This window comes from Falco punctatus (genome assembly GCF_963210335.1).
Source record: "Falco punctatus genome assembly, chromosome: 7".
NCBI lineage: Eukaryota > Metazoa > Chordata > Aves > Falconiformes > Falconidae > Falco > Falco punctatus.
Genome location: NC_137587.1, coordinates 21,681,561 through 21,705,972, shown reverse-complemented (window position 1 = coordinate 21,705,972; position 24,412 = coordinate 21,681,561). Strand labels below are relative to the sequence as shown.

At 43.7% G+C, this 24,412-nt stretch overlaps 1 protein-coding gene across 6 annotated transcripts in view; it reads left to right on the top strand.

Moving 5' to 3' along the window:
* Window positions 1-24,412, top strand: part of LOC308066952 (deubiquitinase DESI2-like) — an 84,057-nt gene that overhangs the window by 53,458 nt on the left and 6,187 nt on the right. For all 6 annotated transcript variants that reach the window (XM_080394960.1, XM_080394961.1, XM_080394957.1 and 3 more), the window contains 3 exons: window positions 6,170-6,242; window positions 7,542-7,635; window positions 8,653-8,794. In XM_080394960.1, coding sequence (XP_080251086.1) covers window positions 6,170-6,242; window positions 7,542-7,635; window positions 8,653-8,794 — 309 coding nt within the window. The remainder of the gene's footprint in view (window positions 1-6,169; window positions 6,243-7,541; window positions 7,636-8,652; window positions 8,795-24,412) is intronic.

Below are 24,412 nucleotides of genomic sequence, written 5' to 3'. Positions count from 1 at the left end.
AAGACCTGACATAGGAGATGTTACTCCAGCCAGGAAGAGTCACATTCCCCATGTGCTGGAGTAAGGACCTACCCAGATAGCTTTTCCCAGGCATGAAGTACCAAAGACAGGTCTGTGTTATCACTCCTCAATACTCTTAAGCTGCTTTTTTAGTTGCGGGTCTGCCCACGTGCATTTAAATCCTTTCCTGCTTAATCTGTATTCACCGTATATTAGGAAAATAGCATTTTAGGCTTGGTGAATATACAAGCCTTGGACCTCTGGAGAACTGAGTGTAAGAGACAGGTCACATCTAAATGAGCTTGGGTCTCACCCAGTTGCTAAAGAAAACTTACTAATAGCAGCTGTGCTGTATAATTTCATGTCATCCCACACGATAGTGAGTTTTTATTACTAGAGCTCCAGGCCAGAAGGAGTGAACAGCATAAGGACTGAGACATGTTGGCAGGACTGTGTGTGTACCTTGGGCTGTGGAGCGTAAGTGAGGGCTGCTGCAGCATGACTGACGCGCGGGAAGCCCCCTGTCCCGCATGTCTGTAGTTGAGGTAAGGCTTCCTTCGCTCCTCCAAGTATTACTCGGGGAATAAAGTCTGTGATCTGTTTTGAGCTGTATCTCTCCACCTCTGTCACCCCAAGAGTCTGAATCGCCATTTAGAAAAATGTACTGGGTGGAACTGAAACTCCTCTGAAGTTGCTGACTGTATAGCGCTGGGATTTTACTCGCTGGTTTCCAAAAGTGATGTTTTCTAGCTTTCCCCTCTAGTTTTGTCTTTTGTGCTCTCATATTTCACATCTGGATCAACACATCTCAGAAAATGCTGAGCTATTACTTTGATGTTCCCTGGCTGGTCTTCTGCATCAATCTGATGTTGCCTTTTGTGTTGAACTTTAACTTCGCAGAGGATTGTCCTGGTGTTTGAAATATGACCGATCAGTGCATTTATTAGTACGCACACTCTTCTGCATGTTTTCATGAGGCTGCCTAAGTTGACCACAGGGGCCAAGCACTGCTAAGCCCAGGACAAAGCCTCTGGGAAAGACTTTACATAGTCTGTAAAGGCAGAGGTTGGAATAAATGCTCCTTGCCAGTCTGACTGCTTTCATGAAGCACACTAGTTAGCAGCTGGAGCCCTGGGTCCTCAAATCCACTTGGATTTGTTGAGCCAAGGGTCTCTTCTGCAGTGAACCAGCTCCTCCACCCTACAGAGAGGAGACTTCTCCGCAAAGGAGAGCTTGCTGTTACAGTGTGTGGCTTGGCCCTCAAAGAGGAAAGGATTAAAACCAAGCCCAAGTAGTAGGGCAGACAGTCTGTTATTGGACTTGTGTTGGCAGCAGAGTTCCATGAAGACAAGCAGAGGGTGAGGTGATTTGGCCATTTCCTTCAGTCCCTTAAGATGTTCCTTGCTCACCAGCAGTGTCAGAGTATCACCTGTAATTCTCATCCTCCTTTACTGTTTTTTTTCCTTCATCCTAGAATCAAAGCTTTGCCAGTGGATTCACAGGGAAAAGGGAGTAATCTTACTGAATTATAAGCAGATGGTGCTTTGAGAGGAGATATGGTTAAGTTAGTTACTGGTTTATCATCTGCACCAATTCTTGGTAAAGGTGTCTTGTTTAAGTAGTGTGTCTTCATACATGGACACCAGAGCAACCACACTAGGTCAGAGCAAAGCTCTGTCTAGCCTGGTATCCTGGCTCAGATGACAATTTTGTATGATACCTAGTGAAGAGTAGGAGAGCATGGCAAGGATCTATGACACTGAGTACTCAGAGTTTGCAACTCTTGGCTGAAACCAGATTTATTTAGCAACTCCTGGTGGACTTCTTTTCTGTATGTTCACATAGATCATAAGGAAGGATGGAGTAGTGTCTGTTCAGTAGTGGATGGATCTTGTGGAGTGGAATATCCAGTCTGTACTGGGCTGATAAATAGAATATTGCTTAATGTGTCGGCTGCTCAGAGAAAGCAGTATCTGAGATACTCACAGAGGTGGTCTTGTCTCCAGCCTCTAGGGAGCTGGTTAGTTAAGCTGCTCAGCACAGCGATGCAGGAAAGGTTTTTGTGACATGCCATGGAAAATAATGGTCTGAAGTAGGGAGGTAAAAAGAAAGTGACAGAAATGTCTGTGTTATAGTATGATATTAATTGATGGTAGAAGTTAGTGGTTACACAGATGGGCCTCTTCTGTCTGGAAACCCATGTTTCTGGTAGGAGTTCTCAAAGTCCCAGGATGATATAATTTGCTAGTATCATGCCATCTGCTTCTCCATTCTGGACCTACCAAAAGCCTATCAATGTAATGAAGCTTTTTAGTTTCTTTCCTTTCTGGGATGTTAGAGCATTTTTCACTGTCCCAGTACAACTTTCACTTCTGCTGGTTAACACAACTGACTCAAGAGTATCTCCCAGAATCTAAACTATCTTGCCAGATATTCTCTCTCTGAACCAAAACAACCAGAAAATCAGGGAAGACTTGAACAAAACCTGGAAAATTTCAAAGCCTACTTCATCAGGGACCTTCATTAAAAGCTCTTAACTGGTACACTACAAACTGTAAAAGCAAAGAGATTCTTCTCTGGGTTTGAATCTTGAGTCCTGGGCTACCTGCTGCTTTTGCGAAGCAGCTACAGTCTGGCTAGCTTTCCTCCCTGCCTCTCTTCACTTCTGAGTTATTCTGTCTGTGTTGAAGATGGAAATGAGACAGAATGCTCCCAAGTCCTTCTGTGTAGGGTTTACAGCATGATTTTGCACACAGCATGTAATGTAAGCATGAATCACAACTCCCTTTAAGATACTGCTGTATTCTATTCCCTGGCTTTTTCATCTCACTCAGAACAGGCTGCAGATTTTTGTTTTCAATCTAAGCAATATCCAATTTACTCTAGAGATGGGTATTTGCTGACTGTTTCTGCTGTTCAGAATTGCAACCTCCTTGGAAAACAAGGCCAGTTTGTGCATGTGTGTACAAACCTGGTTTCAAATCTGGCTTGGATTCTCTCTTCCAACTTAGTGAGTGACTGACATGTTCACTTTAGCAGAGCTGCCTCCTGAGACAAGCCATGGGCTGTGCCAAAGTGCCGTGAGGCGTTCACTGCATGTTCAGTCACATACCCGAGGCAGATTCTGCAGCACCCTGGAGACAGGGGTGAGATGAGGACAGTAGCAGCCATGATTCAGAGCTGCTTTGCTTTTTGGTCTTGATAATACATCATATCAACATCGTATCAGTAGAACCAAGATGCAGATAACACCCTTGTGTTACTGAAGTTATCTGAAAGAAAGTACTTAACCAGTACAGCTGCTGTTCATTTCAAATTCAGGTATGGCTGAGGTTGTTGCAGTTCAGTCCGTAATAGTTGATTAAAGGAATCCATACTGAAAAATACACCATTTAAATACAGAAATCTCCACGTGATGGTCGTAATCCTACAACACATGGTATCAGCCAGAGAAACACCTTTGCTTCTCTCTCCTTTCTCTTTGGTGGAGTCTCCTCATCACCTGTGTTTTCAGAGCTGTCCTGCAGCCTGGCTCCTGCGTTGGGCAGGGTGGGTTTTGGGGGCTGTGGCTCCGTGCTGGGAACAAGAGTGGTTGGTGGACAGGGAGGGCTCGTGAACTGACAGTGCTCTGCATATATGAGGTGATCAGGTCTCGGTGCCTTACTTTTAACGTGTTAATCAAGGAGAAGGTTTTGGTTTTTCCTGCTTGCTTGTTTATTTGTTGTTTGGATCCAACATAAACTTTAAAATGGAAGAAAAAGCCATAGCTGCAAGCAGCTTTCAGTTTACTGTCTTGTTTGAAATACAAAGCCTGATGCAGACCCGCCTCTGCAGATAGCCCTAACTTTGATAACTGGAAAGAGCATTTCTAATTTAAAAAGTCTCCCTTCTCTATCTGCTAGTTACTCCTCCAAGCAAAGCAGCTGGCATGACCTGGGCATCTTGTGCTTGTATTGTTGCTGTGAGACAATAGCTCAGCCTAAGGGAAGAAGACAACCTACTTACCATATCCTCTGGGAGTTGTTACAATGGGTCTCTGCAAACCAGCGTTTCTGTGAAGCTTACTGAGACTGAGGAGTTAACCCATGAGAGCTGGGAGATCAAGAACTGAACTGAGGGCTGTGTGTCTATGGGAGACAGGCTTCATTCTCCTTAGCAGATGTGACTGGTGTCATATGGGCTTCTGTATGCAGCCTCCACCTCTGTATCCTCTTCCCCAGTCAGAGCAGGGATGTTCCTGCCGCAGAGGACAGGGCAACAGAGAACTGTGCAAAGGGGCAGCAGAAGGCAAAGGCACATTGTGTCCCTAAATACCAGGCATGGTGTTCAGCAGAGGGTTCACTGCTAATGTGCTGTCTCAGCTGGCAGAGGTTCAGAGCTACCTGACCTAGCTCCAGTTCAGTGCTCTGACGTATCCTAAAAACAAGAGTTTGCATAATTCAAGTGAAGAGTTAAATGGAGGTTATACAAGGTCTGAAGAGAGCAGTGGGCAGGGGTCCAGCTGAGGTCAAGTGGTTTGCTGCCCTCCTGCAGTAATACATTATTTGTGATAACAAACCTCACAAAGAACAAGAAGCATCGCAGCATTTTCTGGAGGGAAAGGGAACTGCTGTACTGCCAGAGGCGAGCATTTTTGGGGATATGGTTTGAGGTATTAAGACTGGCCATACATTAAGTCAGGATCGGGACTGCACTTTTTGTATCAAAGCTATTGTGTTTTTCCACAGTAGCACTGGTCTTACTGAAAGCATTTCCAGGTAATTTACAGAGCTACTGCAGTCATCAAAAATACATAAGCAAGCAGTGCGAGGAAAGTAGATGGATTATGCCAGACCTCTGGTTACCTGACAGCAGAGCCGTTCTTACACCATGGCAGCACAGCGATGCCAGACACCAGGGAAGGTGCAGCTTATTCTGGCTCTGCCAGAACCAGCTACCAGACCCAAAAGAGAATTTTAGTTGAATGAAGCTACCGTGTCCTTGTTCAGGGACAAGGGAACAATGCTCAGTTTCCTTGCAGTGCTTGATTAAAATGCGAGTTTAGTTGCTCTGAGTTATTAGAGCTGCATCTTTACTGCACAGTAGCTGTAAGCAAACTGTAAATATACCAGGCATGGGCAGTTTCCACTCAGTGCCTGAAAGCATCATTTCTGTAGCAGCACAGCTCCGCAGCTAACCTAATAAATACTGGTGCTGAGCAGGGCTAATTATCTCCAGTGCAGTGCTGCCCTAGCATGGCTGTACGGCTTCCTGCTCCAGAATTAGCTTAGCTGGGGCTTGTTTGGGTGTCTGCACTGTCCTTCACGGTATGGTGGAAACAGGCCCTGAGCAGCGCTTGGTGGAGGAACATTGCATGCATGCACCAGACTGCAGTATTACTCTGCTCTTAATGTAATGGGGAAGTGCTGGACTCCAGAGCAATGAAGTCACTTAATAGCTCTTCTTGAAAATTTGGTTTTGACTTTGGTGAAGTTGTGATCGCCTTGGACCTGATTTTGGAGCAGTAAGCCCTTGTCTCTTCTGAGAACAGTGCTTTATAGTATATGGTGCCTCTGAGAAAAATATTGACTTGCATGCACTGTGTTTCTTTTTTTTTTTCCCCCTATAAAGCAGTTACCAGTGTCGTACGGATAATTACCAGTCATGCTTGTCTGACCTACAGAGGGAACGGACCTCTGTGTCTATGATCTCATTGCCTAAACCCAGCTTAATAACAGGTAGATGGGAGGTGATGTAAAAAGGTGTGTGGAAAATGTTTGGGGATTCTCTAACTCAAGATTTTGAAGATCAGATAAGACAAGTGAATTGGTAAAACTGGCTCAGTGTCAGCTATTCAAGTGAAAGGATAGATAATCACACATCCTGTAGCAGCTGGGTTTATGCAGGATCAGGTCCAGTTACGTCTTTATACATGTTTTAATGCCTTACGTGGAAAGGATCAGATGAGCATTTTTTGGAGACTTAATCCCAGCCAGCCATAATAAACACAGTGCCCACTTCTGTTGATCTGTAAGGAGTTTTGATTTGTTTGTTTCAAAATAATTTCAAAATCACTCTTCTCTTTAAGAGAAGTTGCCCTGAGAATGGAAGATGGGGGATATACCCCAGACCAAGATCGTGTATTTCTTTTCCACTAATGCTTCCAACTGTGGCTTTTCTCTTACTGTAGTATTGGATAAATGAATACACCTCCACCTTGGGGATTGGTGTCTTCCACTCTGGCATCGAGATCTACGGCAGAGGTATGAAGTATTTCCTTTTCACTACCTGCAGAACATGAGGACAACTGTATGGCTAGTTTGACACAGAAAAGCACCTCATACTTACAGCTTTTGGCAAAGAATATTTTGAGGAATGAAAAACTCATCCAGTTCTTTTTCCATAGTCCATTGTGGAGTCCATCAGGAGCTTGTGCAGTTCTGTCATGAATCATGTATTTTCAGCCTGTAACTGCAGGCTCTATAGCTTGTGCATGTGTGTGGCAGGAATGGCACACAGGAGGGACCAAGCAATGCTGGAAAGCCATTCTGCAGTGAAGAAGGGGGGGAGAACATGGGAGAAATGGCAGAGGGGGAAGAGAAGCAGATCAGTGGTTGTTTTGAGACCTGCATATGCATGCGCTAATTCCCTGTCAGGGTAAATCTGTTTTGCAGTAAAATGTCTATGCTCTAGAAGTCTTCAAATCTGGATTTCCAGATCTTGGAAACTGTTCTTTTGAAACAGCAGAGTTACAAGGAAAAGAAAATGTCATGTAAGACTTCTGAAATGGTCTGAATGGGGTTCAAGCTGATTAGAGTACCCATTGCAAAAGTTGCAGTCAAGGGATCTAGGAACAACAGCTGTAGCACAGTGAAGGACAGACTAGCATCACAGACTTCCCATTTCCTTCTTCAGCATTAAATGGGAATGACTCAAGCTATTCACTCATGGTATTTTTAGCCAGTGCCATGCAGTACAAAACACCTGGGGTGCCATGTTCCACCTTGAGCACAGAAGCTTTCACAGGCTGTGCGAGATGGCCTCTATGTCACTGTGAGGTCCATGGGCTGTGTGACATGGAGGGACCTCCTGGCTGGACCTGCGAGCTGAGGCAGCGGAGTGCAATCAGCTCAGCTCTCTGCAAAGAATTCCCATTCACTGCCTGTAAATCCCTCTGGAAGAAGATTTGATTTCTCCCTACTCTAGAAGGGACTTTTTCCAGCTCAGTACCACCACTGACAGCCTCTCATAATTTATCTAGATGCCTCCACCACAGAATTTTCCACTGAGAGGAAGCCACCTGGATGGGCACAGAGACAAACTCAAGAGCTTTCCTGGTGCTGTGGGAAAGCAGTAGTGTTAGCATGGAGGGAAATTGCGAGGGCATCCTCAGGCTGATAGGTAACTGGACAGAGAAAACAGCTTTCAGCATCTGGCTGAAACAGATTTTGGCAATAGCCCAGCCCCTGGTGCTGATGCTGAGCCATGCAGACAGCTGCCATGGACTTCTTCCTGACATTGCATTCATTCGATTACTCACAGTCTGTTTCTTTCCTTGTCAGAGTTTGCCTATGGAGGGCATCCCTACCCTTTCAGTGGGATTTTCGAGATCACACCTGGCAGTGCGGTAGAACTTGGAGAGACCTTTAAATTCAAGTAAGGGCACTTTTCTATATGTTCCCCTCTGCCCCAGGTAGCCATCGGTGCAGGGGGAGCAGGGAAACAAAAGTCCCCTGGTCCCCCTTTCCCTCTCCTCATAAGAACCTGCCCTGCAGCCTTTAGATGATCCCAGTTCAAAGGCAGCCCTGCAGGGATTTTAGAGCTGGGTAAAACAGCGTGTATACCTAACAGGGAACAGTGCTGAACTGTGTTTGGCAGTGTTTAAAAGCATGCTTACAAATGAGTGCAGTTCTCTTTTCCCATCCTCTTTGATTTCTGTGCTCCCAGTTCCACCTGTCAGCAAGAACGGGAGTAACTGTGTGTTGCACAGAGGGAAAAATAAAACCAAGTCGTCTGATGAGTATCACCTACTTGTGAATACTGCACAGGGTACCAGAAGTCGTCTCCTGTGTTTATCGCTATGCTGCCACAGGGCACAGACCAGCCGTTAAAGGAGTCTGAGTGGATGCTGCATTAATGTGGTGTTCAAGGTGCTTAGACTGTGGGGCTGTGGGTCAAGGAACTGCCCATGGCAGGTGGGGCTTGACCTCCCCAGGCTGCCAGTTTATGTTGAAGGTTGTTGGAGACCTTTAGAAGAACGAGTGCTGCTGAGTTAAGACTGGGAGAAGTAATAGGCTTCTGCATAAAGTTTTCTGTCTGCTCCTTCCTGGCCCACACCATGGAAACCCTCTCAATCATGAAAAAAAACATCTCTGTCCTACTGGAAATTTCTGTCATGGGATGATGGGCAGAGTGAGAGCAGAGAATTCCCCGGTGGTGAGCAGGAAGCTCTTGGGGCTGTTGCCAGTGCTGTAACGTGCTTTGTGGATAAGCTCTGGAGATATTACTGTGTCATTTTGGTTAGGAGAGTTTCTGATAGCCCCAGATATGCATGTCCATATTTTAAGTGTGTCCTTCTTGCCAATGTCTGATCATTTCCTTCTCCCTGGGTATGTATCACTCTCTTCACTGTATCTTTCCATGTTTCTTGTTCTGTGTTTTGCTTTTAACTAGAGAATCCATTGCCTTGGGCACCACAGACTTCACGGAAGAGGACGTGGATAAGATTATGGAAGAACTGGGCAAGGAGTACAAAGGAAATGCGTACCACCTGATGCACAAGAATTGTAATCACTTCTCTGCTGCTCTGGCTGAGGTGGGCACAGCTACCTTTTTATTTTTTAATTTTTCTTCTGCTTCTAATCTGTAGTAGCACTCACAGAAAGGGAACTGGGGTCAGCACAGCCTGCCTGTCCAAAGCCCATAGTCAAATCTCCTGTCTCTGCCCTTGCTGTTTTTGGAAGCCCTTTGCTGTTGAAAGGGATGGGATCAGGAGGTGGAGATGCAGCAGGTTTATCACACATTTGGTCTAAACTGTGTGGGAAATTAGGAGTGCCTGCATTTTGGTTCACTGAATAGGCACTGAGCAGGAATTGGAAGGACAGACCTGGCTAGCATGCAAATGTGCATCATTTTAAAAATAACAAACACAAATAACCTCACATGATCTGCAAAGGAATAAAAATGGCTTACCAGTGTTTTGCAAACAAAAATTTGCAGTATTTGTGAAGTGGGTGCCCCTTTTCCTTATTTAATGTGCACCATCCAAAACCCATTAAAAAAAAGTATTGATTTTCTCATAGATATATTTGGTTCTTATTAATTTTCATGTTCACAAACCCACTGTGAATTGTAACAGAGCTGTTATTTATCTTCAGAAGGAACTGAAGCACAGAGAAGTGCACACATTTATTCCAACTATCTGCTAATTTGGGATATTTGATTTTTGATTCCTGAATACCTGATTATTTCTGGAGGAAGCTTCCTGCCTCCTCACTCCTCAGACGAGATACTTAAAGTGTGTTTTGGTTAAGGTGGGATTATTCAGCCCCTGTGTAAATCTGAATTCTGTAAATCTGATCTTGACCCAGTGCCAGAAAAAGACAAGAAAAGCACAAAATGGAAGTGACCGATAAAAAGTTTCTGTGCTTTCCATAGGTGTTTTATGGCAAACATGAGGAGAGAATATAATTCTTCACAATAGAGTTCAACTGCTTTAACATTAGACTTTCTCTTTCTGGAGTCCTCATCCTCATTCATTACACATCTCTCACCTTTCTTCTTCACATGGGGCAAGAGCCCTATGCCAATAACCTTTTTTACCACAAGTATCCATTTATCCCCCAAAAGGCCCATCACAGATCCCGAGTGAGATGAGATTCTGCAGAAAAAATACTGTATGATTTTGTAAGAAAATCCCCAGTGAATCCAAGATCCAGCAATTCATTTACAAGGGACCTGCTTAGGCTCTTAGGAAAGCCAGTTCTCTCTTGGTTTTATCCTTGCTAATTATAGAAAGAGAAAATGACTGAGTTCTTTCTGTAAATGCTGGCAAACAAGGAAAGGAATTGTATTGGTACAAACAGAGAATGAAGTTTCAAACAGTACAGTGATCAAATCAATGTTAGCCATACTACTGTTCTGGAGTCAAATAATCAAACTACTACAACAGAAAACGGGAACTTTAAAAGTTATGAAGGAAACCAGGGAGAAAGCTGTGTGATCATTAGCAAAAGCTAAAAAAACCCAAACCCCCTTTACCTGCAGCAGTGAAATAAGGCCATTGCTTATTTATTATGTACTTTGATATGTAAAATTTGTCTCATGTCCAAGACAAGCTCAAAGCCATCCTTCCTTGATTCTGCTGCTACACATTAGTGAACCTCTCACTGCCCCTTCCTTGTCCAACCTGCCAAACACAAGTCAAATAAGAGATCTTAATAAACTAGATCATTTTAAATTTTGCGTTCAACATGCCTTCAGTGAACATCTTTACCAGAGTGGAATTTAGGTTTAAGTTTTCCAGCAAGAGCTTTCTTGGTGGATTCTGTGGGCTCATTCACTGCCCCATAACCTGTCCTGATAATAAAACAAAAGCCTAAATGGCTAGTTCTGACACTTCTGCTCCCAGGAGCAGAATTTATGCAGGATTTAGGTCAGTCTAAGTAAATCCTTCGTAGGCAAGCAGCTCTTCACACGTGCCTGTGTTTATCACCCCTCTCTAAATTATTACAAATGCATCACCAGAGGATGTGGTGCTTCAGCCCAAGGAGCAGAAGGCCCTGGATGGTCTCTAGCATCAAGTTACAGCAAATGGGAGCTGAAATTCATAAAGAAATAGCTGATGACACTAAGCAAAAGTCCTAGCGATTCAACATACCTCAGTCAGCAACATAAGAAATGCACGTGGCTGCCTTATGACAGATTTCTCCATCCTTTCAGGTAAACAGAGTAATTTGGCAATCACTGTGTTTCAGAGCTGGGTGAGAAGTAGCACAGTTTATCTTGGGACACTTCTAACCTCTTGGAGGAAAGACTAATTGAAATCTGCTGAGACAAAACCTGCTTGAACTGAAAGCAATGAAAGGTTCTATTCTCATTTCCAAACATCTGAATGCTTGCTTAACTTTACAGCCTTAGTGGTTTTTGTTTTTCCTTTCCTGCTGTAGTTTCCATTAAAACAAGACAAACCAAACCTCACCACATTAGGAAGCTCCAGGCCTTACCATATAGAGCTATAAGATGCAGCCTTATAGTGTGCAGAATGTGTGGGTTACGTGATGAGTGGCTCTCAAGACTGTGTAGGTATGGCTCACTGTAAAGGGCAGAAAACAGAACTGATATTTGTGCCCTAAACCCAATTCTGAGATGAGTCAGTTTAGTGTTTGTATTGCCCTTTCCTTCAGACTCTTCATCTGTGAAGCAGCAATAATAATAATTAACATCTGTTTATGCATAGCTGTGTTATTTGGCAGTTAAAGTCAGGAAACTGGATAAAGTATTCAAAGAATTAGAAGAAAAGATGTAGACATTTTCTTTAACAGAATGAAACTGCTTACTGGAACTGGGATTTAACTCCAGCCACGCAAAAAGCAGCCAAGGATTTTGAGTGAGTATAAATTCTCCATCTCTGTTGCTGTAGCCCAGCTGAAAGGTGATGCTATCAGTACCACAATGCCTTTTCACCGCAGAGGGGCATCAGGGTGGAGCGTAATTTTTAGCATGAAAGATGGAATGCCCAGCTTTGCTCCCTACAGCCCTTTAGACCTTTCTGCTTATGGGCATAAGCAGTTGTGGTGAGTTCAGGAGATGGTTGTTCTGAGCCTCCTGGGTAGAGCCAGGCAAGCTCTGTGCCTAAGTATCCACTTTTGTGTGCTGAGTTATTTGCTTCCTTCAAAAAGGGTTCTGAAATCTTTTAGTGACAGCTCTTTTATCTGCCAAGGCTAATTAGCTGATTTATGTCTTGTATTGTTTCTGTATCAGCAAGCTAGAGCTCTATAGCTATGTGGCAATGTACAAGTTAATGTGTCTACACAAGTCTGTCTGGCAGGCCTTGAAATCTGGCTGTACAGCCATGTGTAGCTGCATTTGACTGCCTTAATTTCTTCATCTGGCTGTGGGCTTGCTAATTAGTATCCATACAGATGTTGCCCTGGTGGCTGGGCCATGGGTTGGGAGGATACCATCTGGTCATACAGACTGAGGGCAGATGCAGCCACGTGTCCTGCTGGCTGAGGTCGTGATTCTGCAGAGGGAATGGGAAGGAGGTACAATGGCTGGTTCTCCCTCCCAGGTCAGCTTTCTCAGGATCACACTGTGAGAAGACGGCTGCATGTCCATTGCTAGGACCTGTAAGCCACGTTTCCCATCCACAGAAGTTCTGCTGAAGCCACAGGAGTCAGGCTGTATCTTCAAATTTTTGTTTTCTTGCCCTTTACTAGTGTTTTCTCAGCAAACAGAATGTCCATTCTAAAATCTTCTGTCTACATCCGTTTACGAATGATTTTTCTGTCAGATTCCTGTTTAATACTATGATGCCTCAGGTCCCACCATGGTAAATGGTAACTTACCTTTAACAGTTCTATGCAGGCTGGCTGCTAATGGTTAGGGGCACACCCAGCCCCTACGTTCATGACTCTGCTATTTGGCCATGCATCTTGAAAAATCTTTAGACTGTAGCAAGTCCGGTACAGGCAGATAAGTTCTACTTAACCACCTATCTACTTAACTATCTATCTACCTCTAGAAAAACTCACTTTGCAGTGCGATTGCAGCCTAATTGCGTGCTGCTGTGGCATTGACCCTCTCCCTACAATGCCATGCATCTCTTCTGAGCCTTGTGATCTTCCTGCCCACATTCACTTGTAAGCTGCAAGGGGCTTTGTTACTCCCTCATTGGCACTTAGATCTCAATTTTCCTTACTCCACACTGCAGACTGCCAAGCATATTCATACTTGCTCGAGACTTAGATCTCTCCCCGCTTTGCTAGTTCCCTCTGGACTTCTAATGAGCAGCTACTGGATCAAAGAGGCATGGCTGTGTCTACTCACAAAGCAGCTCCTGTGGAAAGAAAACAGATAATGCCCCGGTTTCAGCAGCAGCGGTTCAGACTTTATCTTCTCCAATGCCATTTCATGGCAGCCTTCTCAGTAAGTGATTCAGTGAACATGCTGCATGATCAGGAGTCTCTTCCTGTGGATTTCCTGAGAAATTCTTCTTCAGCAGGGAACTTCGGGTTATTTAAGAAGTGAAGAACTACCAGAGAGCAAAAGTCTCTGCCTAACAAGTGCCGCATACCATCTTAATTAGTTTTGAAGGAAGTTCTGATGTGAAGCTGGGCAGAATATCCTAGTGGAGAGTCATGACAAAGAAATCAGATGCACTCCCTGTGCATGTGCCCAGCTTCAATTTAAGGTTGCTGGTACACACGCCACTTCTTAATACCCCTTTGCCTTTACCCTCACCATCTATGTTGGTGTGGGAAGGTGAGGGAGCTTGCTCTAAGCAGTGAAAATCTAGTTAGGGTTGCCTCAGCAACTCTGAATCCTGCAACGTGGTCCCACAACATCTGCATTTACAAACCACTTAAGCAAATTGTTTCTGGGTTAAAATGAAGAAGTTCATCAAACTGGGATTAGCAATTTGCCTACCAGAAGCTTATTCCTTTCATGTTGCTTATGTTGACAGTCCCCCAAATCAAGGAGTTATCAGGACCATGCTCTCTGAATAAACTGTCCAGGAGGATGTGCAATCCTTTTGGGGGACTTATGCCTGCAATTTCTGCAAAGAAAAATCAGTCAGGCCATCAGCAGCAGATCCCAAACTTCCCATCCTGTTCTGAGCTTATGTGCCTTTCTGTGTGTCGGTACTCCAGGTGGGTAATGCTGCTGGCAAACAGCAGGGATTCTAGCATTCCAATGAGATTATGCATGCGTGGGGAATTCAGTTAGGACCATGTCAATATTGGGTAAAGCCCTTCTGTTTGATCATCTGTTGTTAAGTCACTATGTTCCTAACAATCCCCCATGTATACTTACAGCAATACGTTCAAATGGCCCTTCAAGGAATTGCAAAATATTTATGTTCTTTATGAGTTGTCCTGGCTGATAAAAGAGGCTGTTTAAACTCTGCCAGATGGAAAAAATACTGGCTTTTGAGTATTAGAAAAACCTTTTAAAACAAAAAGAAAAGCTAAAATAATTAATCCTTTCCATAATGCCATTTATCGAATTTCCTGGTTTTTCAGAACAATGAGAAGTGAAATAGCAAAAGGACAAAAGTTACAAACTGCTGTAAAGCAGACACAAAGGAAGAGCAATACATTTGTGGTTCCAGGAAAAAGCCAAACATAAAGTCATTCCTGGGCTCTAAGTTCTCCTACAAGGACCCGCAGGTTTGAGGTCCCAACGATGCCACTGCTTTGCAGGAGCACTCGTCACTGCAGCAGCGGGCCACAAGGAAATGTGCCATGAGATGCCAAGACAGACATGCAGTTACATGCTTCACCGCCAAGACTGTTCTTTGGACATAGATAAAGGTAGCTGAATGTAGATACAGGGAATTGTGAAACTGCTGTCACAGGGCTTTTTTCAATGCAAGAGCATAGCTCGTGGTTGCCCTGCAAGTCTGCAATACAATTTGGACTTGTGGAAGGCAGATAATAGGCGAGGCAAAAGCATACTTGGCACAGCTTGTACCCCTAAATACACATGAAGGTGAAAAGTTGACTGCCAGGGCTTCAAATACAGGCATATAAGAATATGAGCCCTACGGATGGTGAGGTGTATGGTGAGTGTACAGCATCTGAGGACAGCTTCTTTAGAGAAGATAGCGATAGCTAGAGGATCAGAAGGAGAATAAAGGTTTTCTGCTTCAAGGTTCTTCTCCAATCTGGTGATATTCCTGTGTTGAGTGTAAGGACCAAACTATGTCGCTGCAGCTTAAAGACACTGAAAAAGCTTTTGCTGCTTAGCCCATTCACAAACAGAAGATGACTCACTCCACTTCCCACCAGCAATTTTCCATGCTTCTGAAGTTTCCTGTCTAAGATAAGCTATGGAGCTCTGTTCTTACCAGAGTGATGACAGTTGCTACAGTATGTCTCAGGAAAGGGCAAACCAACATGGGAAGAGAGAAAAACACCTTTGAATCAGCACCAGAAATGGAAGATAAGTGGAATGACTCAAGGGAATCATTCCTTCTCCTTTCGCTAATGTGATTACTGCCAAGCAACTGGAATGATCCCTATTTAAGGAAACTCTTCAGCACCTTGCTGTAGGGCATATGACACATAATTATCAAAGAGGTGTGGCTTCTGAGCACCAGGGAAGATCTTTTATTCCCCAGTAGCCTTACCAGTGGTGGAATCGCAGTAAAGTCAGTGGGTCTTATGGGCCTGTTTGTTAAGATATGAAGTTGATGCTCATCATAATTAGGAAATTAATTGAGAAGCATTGATCTGATTAACCTTAAAAATTGTTGATGTTGGAACTTTACCTGAGGACAGCTGTGACAGAAGATTTTATTTTTTTATCATGTATTTCCTCCCTCCTCTTGAAAGGGAAATGATTTCTTTCTGATTTGTATGCGTAATTTAATGCCAGAAAAGATCAAACCCCTCTATATTTCATAGCAGTTTCTCAGCCTGGAGTTATTTATCTGTCTTGCTGTAAAACTACCCTAGGGTGGTTTTTTTGTTGGTTTTTTGTTTTTTTTTTTTTGTTAAAAAGAAGGATGCAGGAGAAGGCTGAGTGTGTGTTAGCAGGACCTATTTGTATCTTTAAGAGTATGGTCCGAGAATCGGCAGTAGTTCCTGGGACAAATCTGGCTTAGAAACACCTGAATGGTCTGTTACGAATTCCCCCGGAGTCAAGGAAAGCAGAATTTAGCCACATGACTGAGGGATGATGAAGCACAGTTAAACATCCCTGTTTGCCCAAATTATCACGTCTTTCCCTTATACCCAGAGAAATCTATTAAAAAAGACTAGAATCAACCATGAATTCAGTGTGCATGGTTCACATCCACACGTGATCATTCTTCAGAAAGCTCTTTCAAGGTCATTTGGATCTAAGGAATTAAAAAAGCTTCAGGGAAACAGGCTGGTATCCCTTTATCCAGCTTCTTTTTGTACCCATTGATCCTTTTTGCCTCTTTATATTCCTTTAAATATTAAGGAATCTGTTTCCTTATTGCTCAGCATTTCTTGTTGCAAAGGATTGGATCCAGGGGACAGTGCTCAGGGATGCCATCTGAGTAAATGGCTAAAATTTGAACTAATTATGGGAGTTGAACTAGGATTTTCCTAGTTGACCTAGGATTTTCGGAGTAAACCATGTCATCAAAAGCAGAGCCTTTTAGAGGGATCTGTTAGTTTTATTAAAACTTCTGCTAGGATATTTTGTGGGTTCAAACAGAACCTCTGGCTGGTGAGACATACTCATCTGCAAGTAACTGAGAACATCCTGGATAAAGAGAAGCTTGCTGAAGTGTGGGAGAGCAAGCTGGACTAAAGATTTATTTACCTTTTCTGCTATATTTAGCAAAAATTCTCCTGAAGATCAGCCACAAGACATTCTTAGGCAGGGACTCCCTCATCCTCTCCTGTGGAAACAGTCCTACTTTAAATATTTACATAAACAGGGAGATAACACAATTCAGCCGAAGAGAGAATTTGTGTGCTTGTGGTTTCAAAAGCTCATTTTGAAGTTGTAAAATTTGCAGAACTTTCCAGAGAGAGAAAATTATTTTGGGGAGCTGAGGGTCTTGTTCTTGGGCTGAAGGGGCCTTGGAAAATACACCTGAGGTTAATGAGGTGAGCTTGGCCTATTGTTTGTTGACATGGGAGGGGAAGAGAGTCTCCTAAGCATCTGAGGTGGCTTAGGTCAGCCTTGCAAAATTCTTTAGCATCCTAGATGAGGCTGGCTCCTACAAAGCAGAGGTAATGGACTCTGTCACAACTGAATGCTGTGTAGTCAGTCTTACAGCTGCAGAGCTGCAGTGCTCAACCTGGGAGGTAAATAGCTCCCAGTCTCCTGAAGTCAGGAAGACTCTCTCAGGTCAGCCTAAAAGGATGGTCTCCAATAGGAAATACCTTGAAGATTAACAGATTGAGTCTGCACAGTGAATCCTGCAACCTGATGGCTTCAGAGGACTGCAGTAGGCATTGATGCTGACACCACCGTGATATTACTAAACCTGCATGCTAGATGGAATGGAAATGCTTGGTGAAGCCACATAGCCTGAATCTCCCTGGGAGGCAGGGGATGATCTTGGTGCAGTCAGGCTTGCTTGCCTGTGGATTACATCTAGGTGGGATGCTAGGGCTTCTCGTCCCTTTCCTTCGTAATATTGCTAAAGATCTGTCCCACTGATAGTAGCAGGGGGAGGCTTTGTCATTGCATAACAGTGTGGTTAGCAGGAAATACCCATCTCTCCTGACTGAAGTATGGTGTAAGATATTTCTGTGACTGGCTTTGGAGCTTTGTCTGATGTATACTTCCCTGATGGCGTGGCTGTCTTGGTTGTCCTTTGCCAATGTGGCTGGAGCTTTGGTAGAACAGAGGCATCTTACTTTAATGGTACAGGGTGTGGAGCTGTGCTGAAGTGACAGGAGATGATAGTGCATATTCTTTTATCTCTGTCTGTTCAGCTGTCCTTTTTCAGCCAAGGCAAAGCTGACAGCATATAAGAAACTTGCATCAGAACCCTGCTTTTCTTAGAGGAGCTTGACTTTTAGCAAATTCTTTGAAAAAGGCAGATTTGCTGAATCATGGACCAAATGAGAGCAGTTTTTTAAGCATCAGTGAATAATTCAAGCTTGAAGCTTTTCAGGTCCATCCCCAGCCACATATGAGTTCTCACTATGACGTTATTAAAAAATAGGAAGCTTTCCTTAGCCTGAAAGCTATCGGAGAGAAAGGATTAAACACCAGAGAAGGGAGCTTCAGGTGGCATTTGAGTCGCAGTCAGAAGCGGCAGAAGCTTTTATAAACCAGTCTTCAGCAGATCCTAAGTAGACAAGTAAAACTCAGGTTTGCCTTAGTCAACAGTTGCTTTTCAGTTGCCTCTGTTGTAGAGGAGGAGATCGCTGTTTCGTTGTGTAAAAGCCTGCCTGTGATTCTGATAATGGCAGAGGACACAACGCTCCCAACAGACAGAAAAGAGAGAAGGAAACGAACAACCAAACAAACAAAAAATCCCCAACAACCACGGGACATGAAAGAACATTAGGAAAGCTTTATTTTCTGGCACCTGAGCTAGTCCTCACTGAAGACTGTGGAAAGACTTGCTTCACTGCAGCAGCCTTTGAACGTTTAGCTCTATGGAGGACAGGCTGTGTTTGTTTTCTCATTTCTAATCAACCATGTATGTTTAGAAGAAGTTTATTACTAAAGATGTCCTGCACCCATAAATCTATCCTTATGGTTTCAGATGAATGCTATTTTTTCTTTTGTTTCTGCCCAAATGTATGCACAATTTTGACTGCATGCAGTTAATAAACTGCTATATTGCATTGCAGATGTGGCTTCTCTGCAGTGGTAAAATGAGATTTCTAGGTGTAGATTGTGTAGTTGTTTAAATTTATAAAGTATTTGCGAAGTCAATAGAATGAAGGCTGCTATAAAAGTATAAACTTCTTTTTCTGTTGTTAACCCTTCTAGCCTTGCTATTCTGCATGAGTCCTGTAGTCCAACAAAAAGGATTAGTGGGTAACTCTTACATGCACCTTTCAGGTCTCAGTCCATCTTCTTTTCCTTATCTATCTATTTTGCGGAGGAATAGTATGAGGAGCCAAGTAAAAGATTAAATGTGATGATATTATCAAGAGTAAATTCGAAAAAAAATATCTTAAGATGTATGGGGCTGGTGTAAGTGTGGATGTTTTGAACCATCTATTTTATTTTATATGCTTTTTGCATCTGTCTTACCAAACCCATTTTCCTTATCTGTTACAAATAAGCATAATATCTTGGAGTTAAGTTAGTTCATATTATCTGGGGACTTCATCTCTAGTCACACCGTCATGGAGCCCTTGAGTCTTTGTGTGTGCAAATGCCTGAGAACAGATGCCTCCTTTTCACAAATGAACATGGCAAAGAAAATCCCTGTCCTTTTCACCACTGTCTGTTGATAAATGAGAAGTGTCAGGAGTGTAAATGAAATAAGTGTGTTGATAGGATTTTAAGACCAGAACCTTTTGTTTAGGAGTCCTGCCAACGCTGCCAGACAGAAGGGCTTTCCCTGTTCCTATGAGTTCTTGTATTCTCTCTTCTCATTTTATCTCTATCCACAATAACCTGCTGCTCACTAGGCTTGAGACTGAAACGGAGGATTTTCTTGCTTAGCTATTCAGTAAAAAATAGATGCTCTTGATGTCCACCCCTCTATGTATATGGGTTGGCCTGGTCATGTTCAGCCTGTCCATAACACTTGAAAGAATGACTGTGTTAGGCAACAGCTGTTCTCAGCCACTGGTCTTGAAATGGCACCTGCGAGGAGAAGGCAGTTCTTCACATCATCATGATAATATGAATGAATTACAGTTGTTCATTCATTTGGTGGGAGATTCATTGTTTTAAATGCCACCAGCAAGCCCAGACTTAATTATACTCTGCATTCCCGAAATGGTCATTTGTTATGACGCCACTTGCTGCCTACATTGTCACCCTGCAGCTGCTGGCTGTACTTATAAGCGCTGGTTACAAGGACCTTCATGCTCAAAGAGGATACTGCTATGCTCCAGTGTTGGTACATAACTAATCAGCGATGCTGCTCAGAATTCAGCCCTGAACGCGGTTCATCAAGATGTCACATTTGCAGCCACCGTGCCTCTCCACTGGTAGCCTGGCCAGTGAGGCTGAAACAGTGCTGAGGTGCTGTAAGCCAGCTGTCTTGTTTGACCCAGAGCTATCTACTCCATTGTCTCTGCTTTTGGCATCTCTCTGCATGCAGACATGCATAGAGGCAACTCTGTCCTTCCACCGCAGCACCACAGAGGTGACTGACATGTCCTAACTAGCATCATAAGGGGTGCAAGACTGTGGGTATTAGTCCCTCCTTTCAGTGCTTTCCTTTTTCCTCACTCCTGCCTAGTCTCAGGCAGATGGTGCAGATGCTTCTGCTTTACATGGGAGAAACACCTGCACTCCTGGAGAGGGCATAGGAGTGTCAGTGTCCTGCCTGATGTGGATCAAAAAGAGATAGCATAGGAGAATGGGGGGCATTTTAGACAATGGCTTAAATTCATTTAAAAGGCTTTTCCCTTCCTCCCTTTGATTCAGGTTGCTACCTCCCAGAACACAGCGTCATTACTGAGCTCATTCATACTCATCTACAGTTTCTTAGCTGTACGCTTTCCTCTGCAAGACGCAGGCCATGCCAGCTTCTGCTGAATGTGGGCTTCATGCAGCTTCACAGCCCAGTGCCACCTCATCTGTTCTGTTGATCCCCACAGGCTAGTTACATTCCCTAGAGTAGAAATTGTCATTTTTCCACAGTAACTATACAATAAATGTGTTTCAAGCAATTGATCCTAGCATGCCAACTCTGCCAAAGTGAGACTGTGCTTTCAGGTATGTTGCAAAGGCTGTATGTCCATTGTCTTTGAGGAATGTTGTTTTCAGGATATACACCATGTAGAGCAGCTGATTAGGAGTGCAGAGCTAGAGGTATATTCCTCATTGATGCACTCAAACTCCCTTCGTTCTGCCAGGACTGGACAGTTATACTACCAGTTTAGTTTTTGCAAGGTGGCAAAAAAGATGTCCCTGCGCGTTGAGTTAGTGGTTTATTCCAGATGTGTTCAAGTACTAGGTTCATCACATGGCCATGCTTCCTTTTTCTGTATGGTTTTTGGCTGCCCTAGCACAGCCTGCAAGGTTTGCCTGGGCAGGTGTGCTGGTTTGTATCTAATGGCCTTATTCTGAAATACTGATAAGCATCATCTGTGCTATATTGTCTAGGCCTTGTAGGAGCCAGCTTGTGCAAGCACTGTAAAGATTCCCCTTGGGCTCTAAAGCCTTTGCTCTTAAAGTGCTCTGGGGTGTGTTAGACTCTTCAGGTGCCAATAAAAGCCCTTTGCATTCTCTAAGACACACCAAGGGGAATACTGTACAGTAGCTCAGATGGATACGTGCCCCATGTGGACGCCACTTCATTTTTAGCAAGGCTGCTAAATGGAAGTGGCAGTGGGTGGTTCAGCAGATGTTCAGTGCTGAACTCCCCAAGCTGCAGTTTGAAGACAAGAATTGAAGTAATTAGCCTGTATTGTTTGAGGACTGTAATGTTGCCTCTGCTTATCTTGATTTTCATGGATCAGAGCACTACACGGTGCCTTTGGGAGGGCTCACTTCAAAAATATTCCCAAGTGCCTGGAGTTACACTTCTGTACATGGCCTGAATTGCTCCAATTGCATCACCCAGCAGAACCTATTGCATTTGAGAGCTTTCTCTTAGGATCTACAACTAATCAGCCCTTCACTTTGTTTTGAAAGGGGTTCAGCCTGTTAGACTATCTCAAATAATGTCTAGCATACACCCATAGACCCAAAGCCCTCAGAAAATGCAGCACATTGATGGCATTGTCCTCTAGAAGGCAGGAGACTTAGCTTCTTCCATTGCTGGCTGGCATCTAAACGGGTGTTTCCCATCTGCTAGGCTATTCCCCTGCCCACAGTAAAGCTTTAGAGGGAAGTGTTAAGGCCTTGCTGAACCGTGACACCTAGTTCTTAGGGCAGGGAAGAGTAATGGGGTGCAGTCCTTACTCCCAGGGCAGTCTGTACATTTTAACCAGTGACTGTTTAGTACAAAATGACACAGCTTAAGGTGCTCTAAGGATCCTTTTGTATCCCAAATTAGTTGTTTCTTGATGAGTTGAAATCCTGGTGTGGATTTGACAGTTGCCCAGAAATAGCACCCAAACTGTCAGGTCCAATTTCTCCCACCCATTTGGCTTCAGCCACGGATGTCTGAACCGCTGTTTCCACTTGACTCTGCAGATGCCATCTGGGTCATCTGCAGTTCTTACATAGAGCTCCCAGAAGAAGCGGCAGCTGTGGGAGACTTGGCTTTCTATCACCAGGTGCCACTCAGTGGAAGCTGCAAGTACACGCAGCCTTCACTGAAGGCTGCCTGAAATGGGGGACTGGTCCCTCGGTGGGCAGTCAGAAGCTGCGTGCTATCCCAAGCACTGGATTTCAGCCTGGGACTGGGATTGGCTGCCTCTGCGGGCTGAGAATAACTCGCACCTTCAAGGACCTGACAGTGAGAAGAAGACAAGGAAGCACCACGCTCGGCAATGATAGCCAGACGCTGTTCACAGGAGCTTTGCAAAACTTAGGGAGGTCCCACATGGGCTGAGGTGTTCCAGGCATTGCTGCCAGTAGTCCAGCCTGTCATGTACTCCACATCTTTCCCATCACACTTTCCTACCTCAGACAAGCTATAACTGGCCCCTGAGCTTACATCTCAGGCTTGTATCTCACATAGGCTTAGCCCTCCTGTGACTGTTTGAAGTTCCTTCTCCGGTCAGCTACATATAAAAAGGCTCAGCTGCTTTCTTGTCCAGTGCCAAGTTCAGGCTCCACTACAGGTATGTTACCTTTCCTGAAGGGATGGTAGCAGGACAATTTTGTATGATGGTGAGAACTAGCAATTTCTGACCCGTAACAGTTTATTATTTATTTACCAACTCTGACCGGACAGGTACGTGACCCATCACAGAGATGTTTACCCCCTTCAAAAGAGAAAACCCCACTTGCTTGGCAAGGAAGAAAAAAAAACTCTGTAAAATCCTAAACTCTAAAAACATCTAAAAAATAATTCTGCTGGTGGAAACAACGGATGGTAATAGGCTTCTGTGAGTTTATTTTTCCAGTGTGTGGTTTTCAGTTGAGAATTACCCTGAAGAGCTGCAGTAGGTGGATTTTTCTGTGGCTTCATACACAATTGGAAAACACCCACTTTATCTTGCTTGTGCTGTTTTATTTAAACTCGGGTGTCTTAATCCCATTGCAGTCAGGTTTATTTGATGTTTCACCATTAGTTAAGTACTACTGGATGCTCCAGCACAATATGTTTTATGGAAAGGAGTGAAAAACACAGAGAAGGCTGTAGTGTTAGTGGCATTCCCTGCTGTTGCCTTTTTGCTCCTGTTGAAAGTTGTGTTTTGGTGTGGAATAGTAACAAGGCTTCACTGACAAGAGGTGAGGACAAGTGTAACTGAGGAAAGGAAAACCACTTTGACTTCAACATTTTCCTTAAGCTCCAAAAGCTGCCCTTTGATGATTGATGGCCTGATGCCCACATATCTCTGTTCTTTTTCTGGTTCTTCCTTGACTTACTGATTCATTCTGGGTGAGAAGCTTCCATAAACAACAGGCAAACATCTCAGCATTGCTTCCACATTGGGAACTGCTATTTCAGTTGCTAGGGGACCTGCTTAGAAAAGAAAAAAACCCAGTATTTCCATCTCAGCCAGTCTTACCTTGTGCTTCTCTGTTGTTTCAGCTGATTTTCCCAAAGAATCACACCCTTTTTTTTTTTTCCCCTTTTTTTTTTTTTTTTTTTGTTTTCCTATTAATATCTTGGGGAAGTCCTTATTAATACTTACGACTGCTTAAGAACTAAACTGACATGCATGCATACATAGCAAGGACCCTAAACTGAGTTACCTTCTACACTGGCAATATGTTGCCTAAGTTCCCAGAGAGAAAAAAAGACAAGTGCTCAAAAATCTAGAAGCAATTGTGCTGAAGTTTTTGGCTTTGGCTCAGGTTCAATGTTCGAGTAGGACATATTGAATACAATTTTAAAAATTCAGCAGTATTCTTGTGAAAATGGTCAGATATGTCTGGTGAGAAAATCAAATAGATCAGCAAATTTTCTGTGAATGAGTCTTAAACATAGGTGGAGAGGTCATCTGCTCACAGGATCAGGCAATAGCTGTAGCAATGGAAACTAGGGGTCTGGGTGGAGATGAATAATTGCTAATAAAGTAACTGTCCCCAGATTAAAATTTTCAAAAATACAGATTCATATAGCCGTATCTGCAGTTAGGTAGAATGCAGCATCAGTAAGAACTGAAATAAAAGTTCTTGGGGGGTGTATTAGGTAAAGAACAGTCTATACTTGCAAATAATTTTAACAGCTAAATGGCTGTGTTCATTCTGATACCCAATGATAATGTCTTCAGTTTCACACGTTGATTTTTAAACAATGCATATCAAAATAAAGTGAGTTCCATGGTCAAATTAGCACAGTCACAGGTTTGCCACCTTCTCCACACCTCACTGGAAACTCCATACTGTTGGAGCAAGTCAATCCCCTTATCCTCAAGGTGACTGTTGGAGGGGGGCTTAGATCGTCCTGCCCGGGCTGTACACATGGAGGACCTGCTTGGTCATCAGCCATAAAAACTAGAATGCAGCACAG